Below are 16,813 nucleotides of genomic sequence, written 5' to 3' on the forward strand. Positions count from 1 at the left end.
GCCGTGATTCCCATTCACTTCCATTATAAGACTGACAAACTGCAACGGTTTGAGTTAAAAATCTCCGTTTGTGTTCTACTGAAGAAACAAAGTCACCTACATCTTGGATGCCCTGGGGGTTAGCAGATAAACATCACATGTATTAATAGCTTTTGGGTGAACTATCCCTTTAAGACGTAATATACAATGTTAAACCACAATGAATGCGTTTAAGACTTCTATATGGTGTGTTGTAGTTAGTATGATTGTTGTACAGTAAGGTGTTCTGCAGATTAGTTGATCGATTATATGGTAGAGGAGCAGTTGTCATGTCCCCGCAGCGCCGGTAGTGGTGCTGTGAGTCCGCCGAGCACTGAACTCTAAACCCCCGCAGATCTGTTCAATGAGAGCAGACGATAACATAATATCGAAAGTACATTAGTGATCGCTTTGACGCTTCACCGTCTCAACAGGGAATAGTGTTCCGTAGCATAAGGAATTCCGATGAATATTCGGTGCAGTTGATGATCTGTGGCGTTTATACAGTCTGTCCGGAGTGAGACCCCGTAGAGGCTGAACCCACTGCAGGTAAGCGGACTCGACTGCAGCTCTGCCCGACTCATGAGCGCTCTAACCCCCTCACCGCGCTACTCGAACACCGAGGCTCGGCAGCTACTGTAGGCCAATGTTTACATTGACTTAGAATGGATATTCAGCAAACCGTATCATGCCGTGGTCACTAATTCTAATTCAACGGAGGCTGCGATAATTGTATTAATTTTAAAGAGATTAATTTGCAAAGGCTTCTAAAAATTAAACTACTATTAATGCTTAATCGGCTGCAGCGACCCGCTCTTTCGGCCTGATTTAACGGGCCGCATCCGCCATTGTGCCAACATGCACAAACTTCACGCATTTAATAAAACCTAATAACATAATTCGCGCATGCATGAGCTTATTTTTCTCTGTTTAGCACTTTAAATACGACACTAGCGCAGTATCGCGTCAGCGTTTCTGTTTCCTGGGTTTGTTTTTAGCATTGTAGCTAACCAGTGTGGTATCAAAATAATGTCTGATATTGACAGGCAGGGGCTGAAACTAAATATTAAACTGATACTAATATAAATGTGCTTTAATGGGGGCAAACGTGTCAAAATATGTCTATGTAATGTTTTAGAAGTTATTTAGCATATCGATTTGATGACAGCGATGTTTATTTAACGAAACTGATCATTTGTGAAGCATGAGGTTAAAGAAAAGATTATATGGATATCGTTATAATATCTGCGGAGGCGTGTAAATTCATTAATTCAGTGTCACAATAAAACCGAGAAGTATTTTTGGACTTGTACCATAGCATTTCCGTGGTTGTCTTTGTCAGGAACCTTGACTTATCATGTATATAACCTCATACAGAAATTTGCTATTAATTTAGTGTATGTAATATAATATTATATTCACTGAATTTTACTTGGGCCATTTTTTCATGACTCAAAATGATCTCAAAACCACATAATTTCTAACAGTGACCTGAACCATACAGTTATGTCAAAACCAAGCTGAGGATATCATATTTATCACTTTTATGGCTATGTCACATGCGTGTTTGTTTTGGTTGCACTGGTCTCTATCTTTGTGTTGAGATCTTTGTAGTTAACCTATAACCACATCAACTAGCTGCGACTCTGGGTTGCATTTATTTCAAACATTAAACCGAGACACAAGAGGTAACTATTATATTGTCAGTGTTTTATTGCATGGTCATGATTAAAGCCTATACCATCTAATACAGTAGATATTACATAACATTTATAGGCTTTGCGTAATACACATTTAGCATTTATAAATTAAATGTATACTGTGAGTTTAGTGTGTGTTATTTCTGTGGTGTAATGCACACTCTTTTCTGTCTCGGAGCAGCTGATGTTCTCAGGGACCAGAGTCACGTGATGTACGAAGGTAAACACATCCATTTCTCAGAGCTGGATAGTAAGCCGCTGTGCTCCTACAGCCCCAAACTCTGCAAGCAGCGCAGATTGAACGGATACGCCTTCTGCATTCGTCATGTTCTGGAGGACAAAACCGCTCCGTTTAAGCAGTGCGAGTATGTGGCCAAGTACAACAGTCAGCGATGCACCAACCCAATCCCCAAAGCAGAAGAGCGAAGGTAAGATGAGAGGGAATCCAGCAGATTAGAGGCTTAGGTGCTTTTTTTTACATCACACTTGTTTCCCTTAATGGTTCATTGTAAAGCTAAAAAGCAGTTAAGCGTATCTGTGGTAAAACCAATGTACAGCACTGCATGTTTCTTAGGAAATGTGACAATTTCGAACTCCATCTCTGTAAGTTTAATGTGCATTTGGTAATGCAGAGTGCATCGGTTATGCTTAATTCTCACATAATTGCATGATTCGCATAGTTTGCATTTGCATAATCTCCATTTCTGTGGATGGAGGAGTACAATATTTGGCTAGATTTGTAATGAGAAGTGTTTGTCAGCTTGTTGTCACAGAATCTTAAAGGCTTCCCAGTTTTCTGCAAAAGTAAAAGTGAAGAAACTAATTGACTACTGTTGTGTAAAATAATTAATATACGTATTATAAAACATTTATTTTACAGTACAAGTATAATGGTATAATCTCCCTCGCCCTCTTTCAGAAAAAAAAGATCAAAAGAAAATATAATAATAATTTAGATACTGTTCAAATGTAATAATATTTGACATTTTTTATTCCTGTGTTATTGACAATAGTATTGAATATCAGTATTTTTCAAGGTATTGTATCAAAGTTGGAAAGTCAAGACTAATATACTACTTAAAGTAGTTACTGAAGTACTTACAGTAATAACTAGCTACTTAGCCCAAACCGATTTTTAAATTATTTTATTTTGCAAGAATTGTATATTATAATTTATTGCTGATTTGTAGTTTCTGTTGTGTAGAAATCTGAAAATATCTTGTTTGACCACTGGCTGCTGATGGCAGAAAATGCAATAAGAACTTTGTCAATTTTTTATTCAAAATGATTGAGTAATTAATTAAAAAACCACAATTATTAAACAAAATTAGAATTTCTTATTCTATTTCTCATCCCTATATGTGTTGATATGTTCCTGGCCAAATAACCGTATTTTAGCCTATGCGTTACAACAATATAACATGAGAATCAATTAAATAAAGCACTAAAATTTGAGCTCCGCCAGTAATTGCATGGAGGCATTTGACAGTATATCTCAATTCCTGATTAAAATGTGCTTTGTGTGATTTGAGCAGATACTGTAACATGTACTGATGCTTTGGCAGATACTGTAACAGCCACCTACAGGTGCTTGGCTTCATCCCGAAGAAGGAGCGTAAGAAGAAGCAGGATGCTCTGGAGGAGGTTCGTGCCCGTGCTCACGTGGAGTCTGTCGCTCTGAACATCACCGTTCCCTCTCTGGCTTTGAGAGACACTAATGGGCTGGATGGCCTCCCTCCGTCTCCGCCCTGCTCCCGTCTGACTCGGATGCCTCTCTCGGACTCCGGCAATAAGAACTTTGTAAATTTTTTATTCAAAATGATTGAGTAATTAATTAAAAAACCACAATTATTAAACAAAATTTGAATTTCTTATTCTATTTCTCATCCCTATATGTGTTGATATGTTCCTGGCCAAATAACCGTATTTTAGCTTATGCGTTACAACAATATAACATGAGAATCAATTAAATAAAGCACTAAAATTTGAGCTCCGCCAGTAGTTGCATGGAGGCATTTGACAGTATATCTCAATTCCTGATTAAAATGTGCTTTGTGTGATTTGAGCAGATACTGTAACATGCACCGATGCTTTGGCAGATACTGTAACAGCCACCTACAGGTGCTTGGCTTCATCCCGAAGAAGGAGCGTAAGAAGAAGCAGGATGCTCTGGAGGAGGTTCGTGCCCGTGCTCACGTGGAGTCTGTCGCTCTGAACATCACCGTTCCCTCTCTGGCTTTGAGAGACACTAATGGGCTGGATGGCCTCCCTCCGTCTCCGCCCTGCTCCCGTCTGACTCGGATGCCTCTCTCGGACTCCGACATCCTCGACCCCTTTGCCTTCTATGAGGAGGACACGGACGGAGAGGAAAGCGTTGTGCAGAAGAGCTCCAGCAAGAGGAAGCTGCCCAGCAGGCCAGTGATTGACCTGAGGGTGACCGCTCGGGACCCAGAGCACCGTCAGCCGGACATCGAGCACTTTAGCGCCGTCACTGAGCCCTGCACACTTCCAACCTCCCCACACCTACCACAACCACCTCCACCACCTGCTCCACCTCCGCCTCAATCCTCGGCGAGGCTTGTCCAGCCCCCTCAACATACAGATCGGCCCGCTTACGCCCAACATGGGGCAGTGCAGACTCTGCTATGCAAGCCAGCTCCACCTCAGACAGGGCCTTCTGTTTTATCTGGTCTGCTCCCGTCAGCTGGGGTTCAGAACCAGCCTGTTAGCCGGAGACCTGTCCCTGCTGCGTCCCCTCGCCCACCTGCTGCCCAGGACTGCCCACAGCCCCGCGCCGTGGCCATGCGCCCCACTGCCTTTACAGCACCCCCTGTCTGCCTGCTCAGACTACAGCACCTTGTGCAGCTTTACGCTCAGAGACAGAGAGAACACGGAGACCTGTTCCCACATCTTGGTACGACCAACTTGTTACAATTAAGCAGTACTGTTCTACGCAATGCAAAATGCACAATCTTAAAAACTAGGGTTGCAAAGGGGCAAAAAAACTTTTGGAAAAGTTTCCAAAAATTCTGGAAAGTTTCGGGCGGATGTGTTAATTGTGTAAAAAATAAAATTGTAATTAATTAGATTAACGCATTAAATTAACAGCATAGCAGAGTATATATATATATATATATATATATATATATATATATATATATATATATATATACACACACACACACTGTTGTTGTTTTTCATCATTTTAGAAAGTGTCCTGTTTAATTAAATGTATTCATTTAAAATGCAATAAAATTTAGTATGCTCACTTTAAAAATATATATATATTTTAATACGTACAGGTCAGAATAAGTATGTTGTTTAAATTTGTATATAAATATAAGTGTTACACTGAATGACAGTGGAACATTATTTTACCCACATTTTGACATTTTATACTCCCAAAACTTATTTGGGACCTTAAAAGTTGACACTTGCATTTAACGTGCTTTCTATGTATATAAAATCACTTTTTGATATATGCATACATTCACAAACACACATAAACGTTGTGGTCAGTAAGGAAATTATTTCTTTTATTCAGCAAGGATGATATAAAATTGATGAAAAGTGACAGTAAAGATATATATAAAGTTACAAAAGCAATGCTTTTTCAGTTAATACTGTTCTTTTCAACTTTCCAGTTCCCATAGTATCCTAAAAGAGTCATGAGAAATCCACTAAACTATTAAATGTTTCTTGAGCAGCAAATCAGCATATTAGAATGATTTCTGAAGGATCATGTGACACTGAAGTCTGGAGTAATGATGCTTAAAAACTCAGCTTTGCATCACAGAAACATTTTTTTCATTTTTTAATACATTTTAAAATATACTAAATTACAAAACAGTTGTTTTAAATTGTATTAATATTTTATAATATATGCAACAATATGCAATGTCCTTGATATATATATGTCCTTGATGTCTGATCATGTATGCATGTGTGTTTCCATAGGGCTAGACTGGTCTGAGGACTGTACAGATGATGAAGATACCGAGGAGCTTGTTCCTTTATTGCCTCAGGCCTGGAGACTTCAGGAAAGAAGCTCCCTTCAAAGGTAAGAAATTCACTTGCTCATTTGCTCCTCACAACTTCTGAGATGGTAAATATAATGCCATTTACAATTAAAGTACTCCACGAGTATAGATCAAAATGTTTTAGAGAAAAGCAAACATGTTATTATCCAGACTGATTTGTTTTGTTTGTATATGTCAGCTCCTCCAATGAAAAGCCGCTTTCCCGGCGGGCACGTCTGGCACAGCTATGTACATACCTACAGGAGAGGTATAAACACCTGTGCCGACAGGACAGGGCAGCCACCCGTCACAGCAGATACCAATACGCCTTCCGGAAAGCTCTGCTCCATGCTGCAAGAAAAGACCCAGACTGCACTGCACAGCTCATTCAGAAACTCAGCAAGAGCTCACAGACCTCAACCTGGTGTGTTGAACATGACATGTTTGCAAGGATTGTGTGCATTTCAGGGCTGTGTGCCATTTTAATATGTCTGTATAAATTATTAAATTTTTTCAGTTCACACAAGTATGAAAGGACAATGTGTACGGGAACCACGAAGGGTCAAAGCTGCAGCAACATAGCTTTGCCATTTTCACGTCACTGTTTTCAACGTATCCTTTAAGTAAAATGACCAGACATTAGTGGTGGCCTAGTGATGAAACGATGAACTGTCACTGTGAACAAGGGCCAAGTCACAAGCAACACCTACGTGCAGTTGTCAGATGCCAGTGTGTTATGTTCTTGACAGCACATTGACGCAGATATCCTGTTGAATCGCTCTCAGCAGCTGTTCTCCAGTTGCACAGCGCGGTTCGCTGATGGACAGCAGTGCTCCGTTCCTGTGTTTGACATCACTCACCAAACACCTCTTTGTGACGAACATGCCAAGAAAATGGTGAGAAACCACACAACTTATCTTGATAACCTTAAAAGGAATGTGTTTACACCATACAGATTTGGTTGTAAGTTGTACGTAAATGTGTGTGTGTGGCAGGATAATTTCCTGCGTGGGGATGGCAACAGACGCAGTCAGCAACAGCAGCTGCGGCGCCCACGTAAGAAGACCAAGCCGCCTGCACTGACGAAGAAACACAAAAAGAAAAGAAGACTAGGTCCACGCAGACCGCAGAAGCCCATTCCTCCCGCTGTGCCACAGGGCAACTTGCTAATGCCCTCGCTCTCACTGCCCACTCACCACGCCCATGTCAGGTGCATATCCTGCTTTCAAATGCATCACAGTCTTGCTTCACAAATGTTTCGTTGTTGCATTTCAAAATGTGTCCTTTTACACATCAGAAATACCAATGTTGTAGTCAAGACCAGCTCATTTGAGTCCAAGTCAAGTCACCTTTAGTTATATAGTGCTTTATACAATACAGATTGTGTCAAAGCAGCTTTATAGTATTAAAGAGGAAAATAGTGTCGATAATGCAAGAGGACAATAGTAAACAGTACATTTTACAGTTAAAGTCAGTTCATCGTTGATTCAGTGATGGCATCATCCAGCTCAGTTCAGTTCAGTTCACTTCAAATAGTGTCAAATAGCCAGAAATTAAGTGTCCCCAACTAAGCAAGCCAAAGGTGATGATAAGGAACATAAACTCCATCGGTGAAACTTGGGAGAAACCAGGCTCAGTCGGGGGGCCAGTTCTCCTCTGGCCAGGTGAAACCAGCATGGTGTCTATCTCAAGAGTCAAGTAGGTTGAGTTCAAGTCAAGATTGAGACTAGAAGAGGTTCTGAATGATCCATACCATGTAAATAAGGGGTACCCAGTCCTGTTCCTGGAGATATACCTTCTTACGAAGTTCATCCCTGATTCTAAGTCCAGCTAATTAAGGTACACTTTTTTTTTTTCAGGAGCAGTTGATAATTACAGATAATATAACAGGTGTGCTGGAGCAGGGTTGGAACTGAACTCTGCAGGTAGATATATCTCTAGGAACAGGACAGGGCACCCCTGAGTTACACAGTAAATATAAAAAATTCTGTCACGACAGCACAGAGTAAATCATATGCGTTAGTTGGCATGGACCACAAAATGTATCCACAGTATTATGCTGAGACTATGACAAGACCAAGACCATGATAATGTGGTCTTGACACCAAGTCCAGTTTCGAATACTAGCAAAACTGACAATCACATGTTGTATTGCCAGTGTTGCCACAAGGATACTGTAACAGCCAGTAGAGTAGGACAACTACTGTCATCAAATGGCGCTTTTCCACTGCATGGTACGGCAAGGTACGGCTCGGTACGGTTCACTTTTGGGGGGTTTTCCACTGGGTACAGTACCTGGTACTTTTTTTAGTACCACTTCGGTTGGGGTTCCAAGTGAACCGTACCGTTACCAAAACTTGACGTGTAAACTCTGCTGATCACGGATTGGCTGGAGAGAATCGTCACTACCTGCGTCACTGAACTTGCGACACAAATACAACAGAACCGCTAGATTTAAATCAGCACAGCCAGCGAAGGATTGAACGCAACTGTTTTGAACGAGCGCACCTTTTTTTAACAACCAAAAAGTTTTGTTGTCTGTTGCGGAAGAACAGACGTTCCTCTCGTTGATAGCAGAGGAGCGGATCCAGCGAGAGCTTGATGGGGCGATGCGGAATGAAAAAGTTTTTTTTAGGAGTCGTGGTAGTAGAGGCAGCGCAACTATAACGACATGTGAATAATCCCGCCCACTCTAAAGCGGTACTGAACTGCAGTGGAAACACAAACCGTGCCGAGCTGAACCATGCCGTGCCGTACTGAGCCGTACCGAGCCGAGTCGTACCACGCAGTGGAAAAGCGGCAAAAGAGTAACAGTATCTCACTGAGGAAGTTAGTTAATGTAAGACAATCTGTCGGTATGTTGGTAGCTAGCTACCTGAAATGCAACTCTTCCGGGTTCAATGAAAGGCATGAAGGGAAGGTTACCTCCACAGCAACAACACAAGAGGATCTGTGCTTGTATTGTGTTGGTCAACCATTCATATTTATGTACTTCTTAGAGTATGTTTCCGACTTTATTCAACTTAAAGGAGACATATTATGCCCCTTTTTACAATATGTAATATAAGTCTCTGGTGTCCCCAGAATGTGTCTGTGAAGTTTCAGCTCAAAATACCCCACAGATGATTTATTATATAATTTTGAAAATGCCTATTTTGAGTGAAAGCAGAAACACGCTGTTTTTCGGGCCTGTCTCTTTAAATGCAAATGAGCTGCTGCTCCTCGCCCTCTTTTCCAGAATAGAGCTGTGCCATTACAGCTCGTACCTGCTAAAAAACATCTGTTTTGGTTCTGATTATCATGTTTATCGCGCTGAAATCATGCATTTTAAACTGTATTAGTTTAAGCTTCTGATATAAGGTTTTCTGAGAGCACTCATTCGTAGCACATGGACAGAAAGCGGCTCTCACAGTATGTGAGTACTAAACTAAGTTCTCATTCACACACAAGTTCACGTTAAAAACACACATGAGTTACAAAAAACAGTCGGTTATGTCTGTGAAGTTAAACAGCTGGGAAATAAATTGCATGTTTATTTTAGATCTATGTGGCAGCAGCAATATACAGTAAATAAATCAATAAATCCACTGCTCTCTTGTCTCCTCTGAGGCTGGGACTCTAAATAGTGTTCTGTGCTCATCTGTGCAGCCAAAGACAGAACAGTTATCATGTTTTGCTCAAACTTTCACCATGGAATTAGAGCTGGTACACCATTGTCGCTTGCGAAACACAATAATGGCACCGTGGGTGGAAACTTACAGATTAAGGGGCGGTAATATTATAATGAGATCCCTTTGCCACATCACCAAGTGAAATCAGACACGCTCGTTTTCTCAGATGCTTGCAGAAAAAGGCTTACCAAAACAAAGTTACTGGGTTAATCTTTTTCACATTTCCTTGGTTGGTAGATGCACTGGGGACCTGATTATAGCACTTAAAAACCTGGAAAAGTCAGATTTCCATGATATGTCACCTTTAAGTCACGCTGGCACTCACTCTCTGCCTGTCGCTCTAGCAGGAGTCCGTCGACCCCTGAACTCAGCGCAGACGAGCTTCCTGACGACATCACAAATGAAATGCCTGACATTCCCAATGATCTTGAGCTGAATCAGGAAGACTTCTCTGATGTGCTGCCCAGACTCCCTGATGATCTTCAGGATTTCGACCTTTTTGAGGGTACGTTCACATCTGATTATATGACAACGAAATATGATAAAGACTCTAGAGTAGCCTCTTTGATTTGGGCCAGCAAGAAATCACAAAGACTAGCATTTGCCAATCAACACTCAAGTTTTCTTCAAAAAATCTACTTGCCATTGGTTGGTTTGCACTTTTTTGTCTGAGTTGTCTTTGTGGATCCAGGTAAGAATGGAGAGTTGTTGCCCACCACAGAGGAGGCAGAGGAGCTGGTCAGAGCCCTGCAGGCCATGGGGTCATATCCCGATTCCCTGGTGTGTTTGTCCTCAATGGGCGAACTGACCCCAGCAGACGGGGTAGACCACCGAACCATGGCTGTGTTCTCGGGATCAGGGGTCACAGCAACTGGCATCGGAGACCTTCTAAACGGCCGAATGTCTTCTGAGACTTTTCCCAATCTAGAGCTGGAGGGAAACCTCCTCCACGCCCCGACAGACCATCATTTCACAACGTCCCCTTCTCCCCAGCCAACACAGAGCAGCACCACCGCACCGTCTACAAATCCCAATGGTGGGTTAACAGAACGAACGTTTTCCCGAGTTCCCAAACCAGACTCGTCCCCGCCAGGTAGTCATTACAGCAGCGAGCATGTGCCATCGCCCTACAGGGATCACATCTCACCCCCACATGGTGCCTCTTATCAAACCGACGCACCTCTCTTGCTGGAGGTGCCTTTGAGTGGAGCGCCCGGGCCACCGCGCACCTCCTGGAATAACCTCCCGCTTTCACTCACAGACCCGGCACAGTTCGGTAACCTCCTCTCTGCTGAAACTCACCTGCTCTCCACTGCTCTGTCCACCCCGCCCTCCACGTCCCACTCCACAATCTTGCAGCCCACCGCTGCTCTCTCCGCTCTACCCCAACCGGGCCTGACCGGCCTCACCTCACCCTCATCCTCGCCCTCTTCACGGGACCTTCTCACCCCCACCCAACCTAAACTACAGCTCCCACAGTTTAGTGCAGCCTTCGGCCACCAACTGGCTTCCCACAGTGGGATCCCCAAAGACCTGCAGCCCAGCCATAGCTCGACAGCGCCACCTACAGGCTTTACCATCACTAGTGCCACTGCTGCCACTCCCCCGTTCCCTCAGAGCAACTGAGTCTGGTTAGAGAGACCCCCCCCATCTCACATTTTAAAGGGATAGTTCACTCAAAAATGAAAACTGTCATTTACTCACCCTCATGACTTTCGTTTGTCCTTGGAACAAGAAAGTAGCGAACAAGGGCTGTCAAGCTCCAAAAAAGCACTCTAAATTTCTGCACATTTAAACTGCTGTATAACAATCGTTTATGACGTGTGACGACCTGGATTGTTTAGCAATGTCTTTGCGTGGCATATTTGCCTGTTTAAACACTGCAAGATTTTGAGTGAGTAAAGGCCTGTTCACACCAAGACAAATGTTCAGTAAACATTTTAATTTGAATGAATGGCTGTTAATGCATCAGCAACACAAATATTCGCACACTGTCAATGCTAATTTGGCACACTACAAAGGAAACTGGCCGACCAGTAGTTAGCACGTTTGATCACAAAAAGTCATTGTGTAAAGCTATGATGTGATGGCGCTCACTAACAGACTATTTTGTGATCAGAGTGACAGTAAATAGCAGAGCAAGAATCCGGAACTGGGTTTCTTGTCTCTGGAATTTGTTTTTTAATACAAAAGTCTAAACGACTGTTTGAAAACATGAAAATTCTGTTCGACTTCCTTTCTTCTTTGTGATAAGTGGGTGTCAGAAGTGGAAATTAGCACAGTGCTCTTCTTTACTTCTGTTCTTCAGAAAGCGCCACCTACTGTCATGGAGTGAATTTGCATTTTCATTCAACGTATCTGCCTTTTTCCCCATTGGTCTTAACAGAAAATCAAATCTGTGTAAACAGGCCTTTAATTACTTACATTTTAGTCAGTTCCTAACACAAAGCTATTGTATATCTTCAGAAAACTTGGAATATAGTGTACAAATCATAAAGACTTTTTTTTATGGTGCTTTCATATCCATTCATTTTAATTGCATGAAGAAGAGCAGTCTGAACATTCTTGAAAACGTCTCCTTTTGTGTTCTTCAGAAGAAAGTATGGCTTTAAGGGTTTCTCTTTTGGGTGAACTAACTCTTGAATTTCCATCACCAACCATAGATCAGCAGCAGATTTGAGTCGTTCTGCACATGTATCTCTGCTTTGTTCTGTCAACAGTGTCCATCCTCTGTTTGTTATTGTTGTGATCCAAGAGTTAAGTTCTACCTTCATATGCCCCTTTTCCACTAAATGGTGCTAGTGCAGGAGCCAGTGATCTATGGAGCTGTCTCAGAGCCGACCCATATTTCTTGAGAGCCAAACGATGATCTAACTGACAACATTACTACATTACCTAATCATGCGCATAGTTTATTCCAGTTTTTGAGAACTTATTTTCATTCAATTATAACAACAATCATGATTCACACATATGATATAGGGCTGGGATAATAAATCGATGCATAGCGAATCGAGAAATTATTCTGCATCGATTCTGAGATTTTCCGAAGGCTTCGTGATTTTCTCTTGAATTGATTCTGAGCTTAGTTTTTAACAGCAGATGGCACTGCGTGCTTTAGAAATAGCCATATCCTATTTGCTTCCAGTTCCTTACACGCGCACCACTTGAACCTAAAATAATCATTCATAAAGTTCGAAAAGGTTGACGCGAATTACAAGGATGTTCAAAGTAGGCTCCATTAATCTCACATCATAAAAGCCGATGTGCAATTGAACCACTTACATTACTCAGCCGAACGCACAAGTGCTCTTCTTCGTGAGCATTTGAGTGCGCAGTTAAAAACTAGCCTAGAGCGCCATCTGCTGTTAAAAATTCGAGAGAGAATCACGATTCGAGAGAGAATCACGATGCATTCCGAAAATCTCCGAATCGATCCACGAATCGCGATGCATCGATTTATTGTCCCAGCCCTAATATGATATTTGTAAATAAATCATTGTTTCAGACAGACAGGGACAATAATGTTGCTGGAGAAGCTATGCAGCACGATTAACAATGAAAATGTCAACTGCGGTTGTGTGCAACATATATTTTTACGTTATACAGGACTCTTTTACCATCCAGTGACTAATGTTACTAGGTCTTTGAGATCTGCAGGTTTAGAAGGTAAGGCACCTTTTTTCAGTGGAAATGTGCAAAATGGTGCCAGGCACCAGCACCGTATCAGTGGAAAAGCAGTGATGGTCTTTTGTACTAAGGCTAGTGGATCATATTCTTGTCATATTACTTCCATTAGTATAATATTCCTCAAATGAGAGTAGCAGGTTGTTGGTTGGCTTGTGTCCTGTAGAGTACTTGTGAGGAATGTGCTGGTGTGTGTTGACTGGAGAAAGAGCAGGTCAAGACTCTTGTTTATACTTGGTATTAGCATCAGTCTCGGGTAATCTGATCACAAGTAGTCAGCTGAGGAATTATCATTTACACATGGTGTTAACGTGCATTTGCTTTGACCTTATGGTGTGTTTTTGTTGAGGGGAGTTAATGTGATTTCAGTAGTGTCATCAGTGGGGCACTGCATGTTGATGAAGTGCAAAAAGAAAAGAAAAACGAATTGGCACACTCATGCCCTCCTATTTGAATTTGATATGAGAAATTTATGATTTACACAATTTATGCAAGATCTTGTGCTTTATTTTCGAGCAAGCTGTCACTCACGTGAGAATGCAGCAATTAGCAAATGACAACGATCCAATAAGTTCCTGATTGACAAAATAAAGTCCCGCTCTTCGAGATGCCGTCATTCTGATATATGTCACAATAGAGAAGAAAATCTGGTTGCAATGAGGTCAACTTTATAGTTGTACATGGCTTGCAGCCAATGAGAAGGTGGTCCAGGATGCATTAGTGTAATGCGATGTGGCATTTTGGAAAGTGTGATTGGATCACCCAAGATGCATACCAAGTGTAAAAACAAACCATAAATGTCAACACTGTCATAGTGGCACTGAATTTGTACAACTTTCAGCCTGATTTCAGACACTAGCCCAGAATGAACTCCAGCACAGCCAACAACACTCCTGTCATTCAGCAGTCTGTCTCTATATAACAGGATTGGTCTAAACTTGATGTGGTCTCGAGAGAATCCACCATACGACTTGTAATCAGGACACAAATCTGTATGACTAAACAGTATGATTCATTGATGGGTCTTTGCACATGCTCAGTGGACCAGGCCTGGACTGCTCACATCACAAGGTTAATTAAAGCAATAATCTCCTCAGCAGAGTCTCTCATACCAGTCTTCAGGTGCGGCTCACTCCCAGCAGCCTCAGTGACAAACAGCTGGATCTCATTCTCCTTTAACGGTTTTTCATTTATGGCTTACCTGTTTGATTCACAGCAAAGATCTTAACTTGTAGAAACACTGACATGGAACTCTTTCAGCGAAGAGTAAACAGAACAATGACACTTTGAGGTGATATTTTGCCAAATACATGGGTTCAAATGTTTGTTCTTCTTCATGGTGCTTAATCAGTTTAGGGCCTCGTTTGGTCTTTCTAATACAAGAGCCCTTGGTGGCAAGGTTTCCGAGTACGGTAGAGCTGGCAGATGGAAGAAAATGGGTGGTGGGAGAGTTGATGTCAACTGAAAAACCCTGCGTTTGTTTTGTGGACATTTGGTGCAATTTCTATGGAGAATGGTTTGTGCAACCTGATGGTTCTTCTCCAGACTTCCACAGAAGAGTCCGGTTCAAACTCAGACATTTTTAGTCACCGTCAGTCAGCCTTTTGCCACGTGGGACCAATGTTCCCTGCAGATTTCATTTTCACTTTTGAAGTTAAGACAGTAAAACCAAGGTTTTTGGTAGATTTTAGACACTGAACGATTATCTTCTATATTAAGTATTAAATATATTTATAGAATAGAATCCTCTAGCTTGGGTTTTATTGGTTGAATTGAGTGGCGAAAGGTAAATATGAAATTTGAAAGAAAACTAGTCATTTGCAACATACTTGGTGGAACCGATGCATTTAGTGGCATAATGTTTGATAGTTTTAATGGCTATCAAAATTCTCGTGATTAATCATTTTGTATTGATTGATGTTGTGTATCTGTGTCATTTCTTTGGGCGAAGAGACTGTGATCATGTGCAACAGTATTTTTGATAGCTATTAAAAAATAACAGTGGTTGCTGAAAGCTGTAAAACCACAGCCGTGGCCCTTATGCACTTAGGGTGCTTTCACACTTGGTTCAATTGCTTGGTCCGAACCAGAGTTCGATTGCTCCCCCCTTCCCCTGCTGGACTGTGTTCACATTGTATTATTTGGGTCCGAACCGCGGTTCGTTTGCGTCATCAAACCAGCAGCTGTTTACCCCGTTGCTTAGTAACAATGGTGCAGGAGAAGACGGCAAAATGCGTAGCAAGGCTCTCTTCAATTTTATATTTGTTTTTGAACCATTGGTTTTGTTTCCAAAGCTTCAGTACATAACGGCACTTATGTCTGCTTTACGAATGTACTGCAAGTGCTCTTAAGTACTCTGAAGGTGAACAGAAATGAGATATACAGCTCTCTGCTTGCAGCAGTCAGTCAGTCACGCTCGTCAAGAAAGTGAGTGAAACACAAATTTTTATCAAATAATACGTCATTAATAGCGGTTCACTTCCGTGATTTGGAACGATTGCGTTCACATCAGCAGCGAACCGTACCCCAGACCACCCTTTTTAAGTGTGTATTCACACCTGTCTTGTTTGGTTCGATTGAATCGAACTCAAGTTCGTTTCACCCTTTGGTGCGGATCTTTTGGGCAGGTGTGAATACAGCAATCGCACTCAGGTGCGCACCAAACAACCGTACCAAGACCCAGCTGAAGAGGTGGTCTCGGTCCGCTTCCAAACAAACTCTGGTACGGTTGAATGGATGACCTTAAGCACACATGTGGTTTTGTTTACAGTCTCTGGTTCACTTGCAAAAAGGGCAGTGTGAAAGCGAACCGTACCAAACAAAAAAAAAATCAACATTGTATTTGGTCCGGACCAAAGCAAGTGAACTAGCGGACTTTCCTGGTGTGAATACACCCTAAGCGGACTCGGGTACGGTTCGCGGGTGCGCACCCGAGTTCGGAAGACCGCGTTCACATCATCCAAACGTACCAAACGCTGACGTCAATCGAACCCGGGTGCGCACCAAAAGTGCTAGTGTGAAAGCACCCTTGGTCTAATCCAATCTCACTAGTCAGAAAAGAAAAAAATGATGGGTCTCGTTCATGAAAAACCAGGAGAAAGGAACTTGTGTATCATTTGAAAAACCATTCTTATGCAATTACATTTAATCATTTCTAAAGACCAGTGACCGTTTACGCAAGAATGCTTTTAAAAAAGATTGTTAATTCTTGCATAAACTGTCGCATTGAATAGAACAGTTCAGAAAACTGCTGTTACATAATTTTCACACTGAATGGAATCGTTTGTAAAACGAAAAAAAAAATTTGCGTTAAAACCCCCTTAGCTGTAATAAATTCACTGTAAACCACGGCTTCACGGGGCTTATTGCTTTTATAAAATGGTTATTCCATATACGTCCTAGTAAGGTTTCACAGAGTAAAACGGAGCAAATAAAGTGTAATGATATAAATAAAATCAGAATTCTTCCACCAAACAATGTAGTTCCTCAGAAACAGTTGTGGTTCCAACAAAGTGGTCGTCGAGCAACACACAGAAGTAAACAAAGGTGTGTGTTTGTAGTGTAATTTACAACAGCTTCAAGCGCGGCTCAACCAATCAGAATCAAGGATCGGAACTATCCGTTTTATAATGTTGCATTGAACTGGTTTAAAACCACTCCGATTGAATCATTCGTAGAATCATTCTTGTACATTATATTGAATGCAACAGCTTGTGTA

The 16,813-nt window shown here is 41.7% G+C and overlaps 1 protein-coding gene across 1 annotated transcript; it reads left to right on the forward strand.

Moving 5' to 3' along the window:
• Positions 1 to 339: 339 nt before the first annotated feature.
• On the forward strand, positions 340 to 11,882 carry ino80da (INO80 complex subunit Da). The gene is made up of 10 exons (XM_016245079.1): positions 340 to 567; positions 1,900 to 2,146; positions 3,818 to 4,632; positions 5,676 to 5,778; positions 5,937 to 6,161; positions 6,255 to 6,349; positions 6,500 to 6,633; positions 6,733 to 6,947; positions 9,756 to 9,913; positions 10,100 to 11,882. The coding sequence occupies exons 2-10, from the start codon at positions 1,929 to 1,931 to the stop codon at positions 11,032 to 11,034; spliced, it is 2,898 nt and encodes a 965-aa protein (XP_016100565.1). The 5' UTR covers positions 340 to 567; positions 1,900 to 1,928; the 3' UTR covers positions 11,035 to 11,882.
• The last annotated feature ends 4,931 nt before the right edge of the window (positions 11,883 to 16,813 follow it).

Source organism: Sinocyclocheilus grahami, unplaced genomic scaffold (assembly GCF_001515645.1).
Source record: "Sinocyclocheilus grahami isolate Dianchi unplaced genomic scaffold, SAMN03320097.WGS_v1.1 scaffold744.1, whole genome shotgun sequence".
NCBI classification, from domain to species: domain Eukaryota; kingdom Metazoa; phylum Chordata; class Actinopteri; order Cypriniformes; family Cyprinidae; genus Sinocyclocheilus; species Sinocyclocheilus grahami.

Coding starts and splice junctions, on each gene's coding strand:
- ino80da (XM_016245079.1), top strand. CDS start 1,929: ATGTACGAAGGTAAACACATCCATTTCTCAGAGCTGGATAGTAAGCCG. Junction 5,779..5,936: donor GAAAGAAGCTCCCTTCAAAG/GTAAGAAATTCA, acceptor TGTATATGTCAG/CTCCTCCAATGAAAAGCCGC. Junction 6,162..6,254: donor AGCTCACAGACCTCAACCTG/GTGTGTTGAACA, acceptor AAATTTTTTCAG/TTCACACAAGTATGAAAGGA.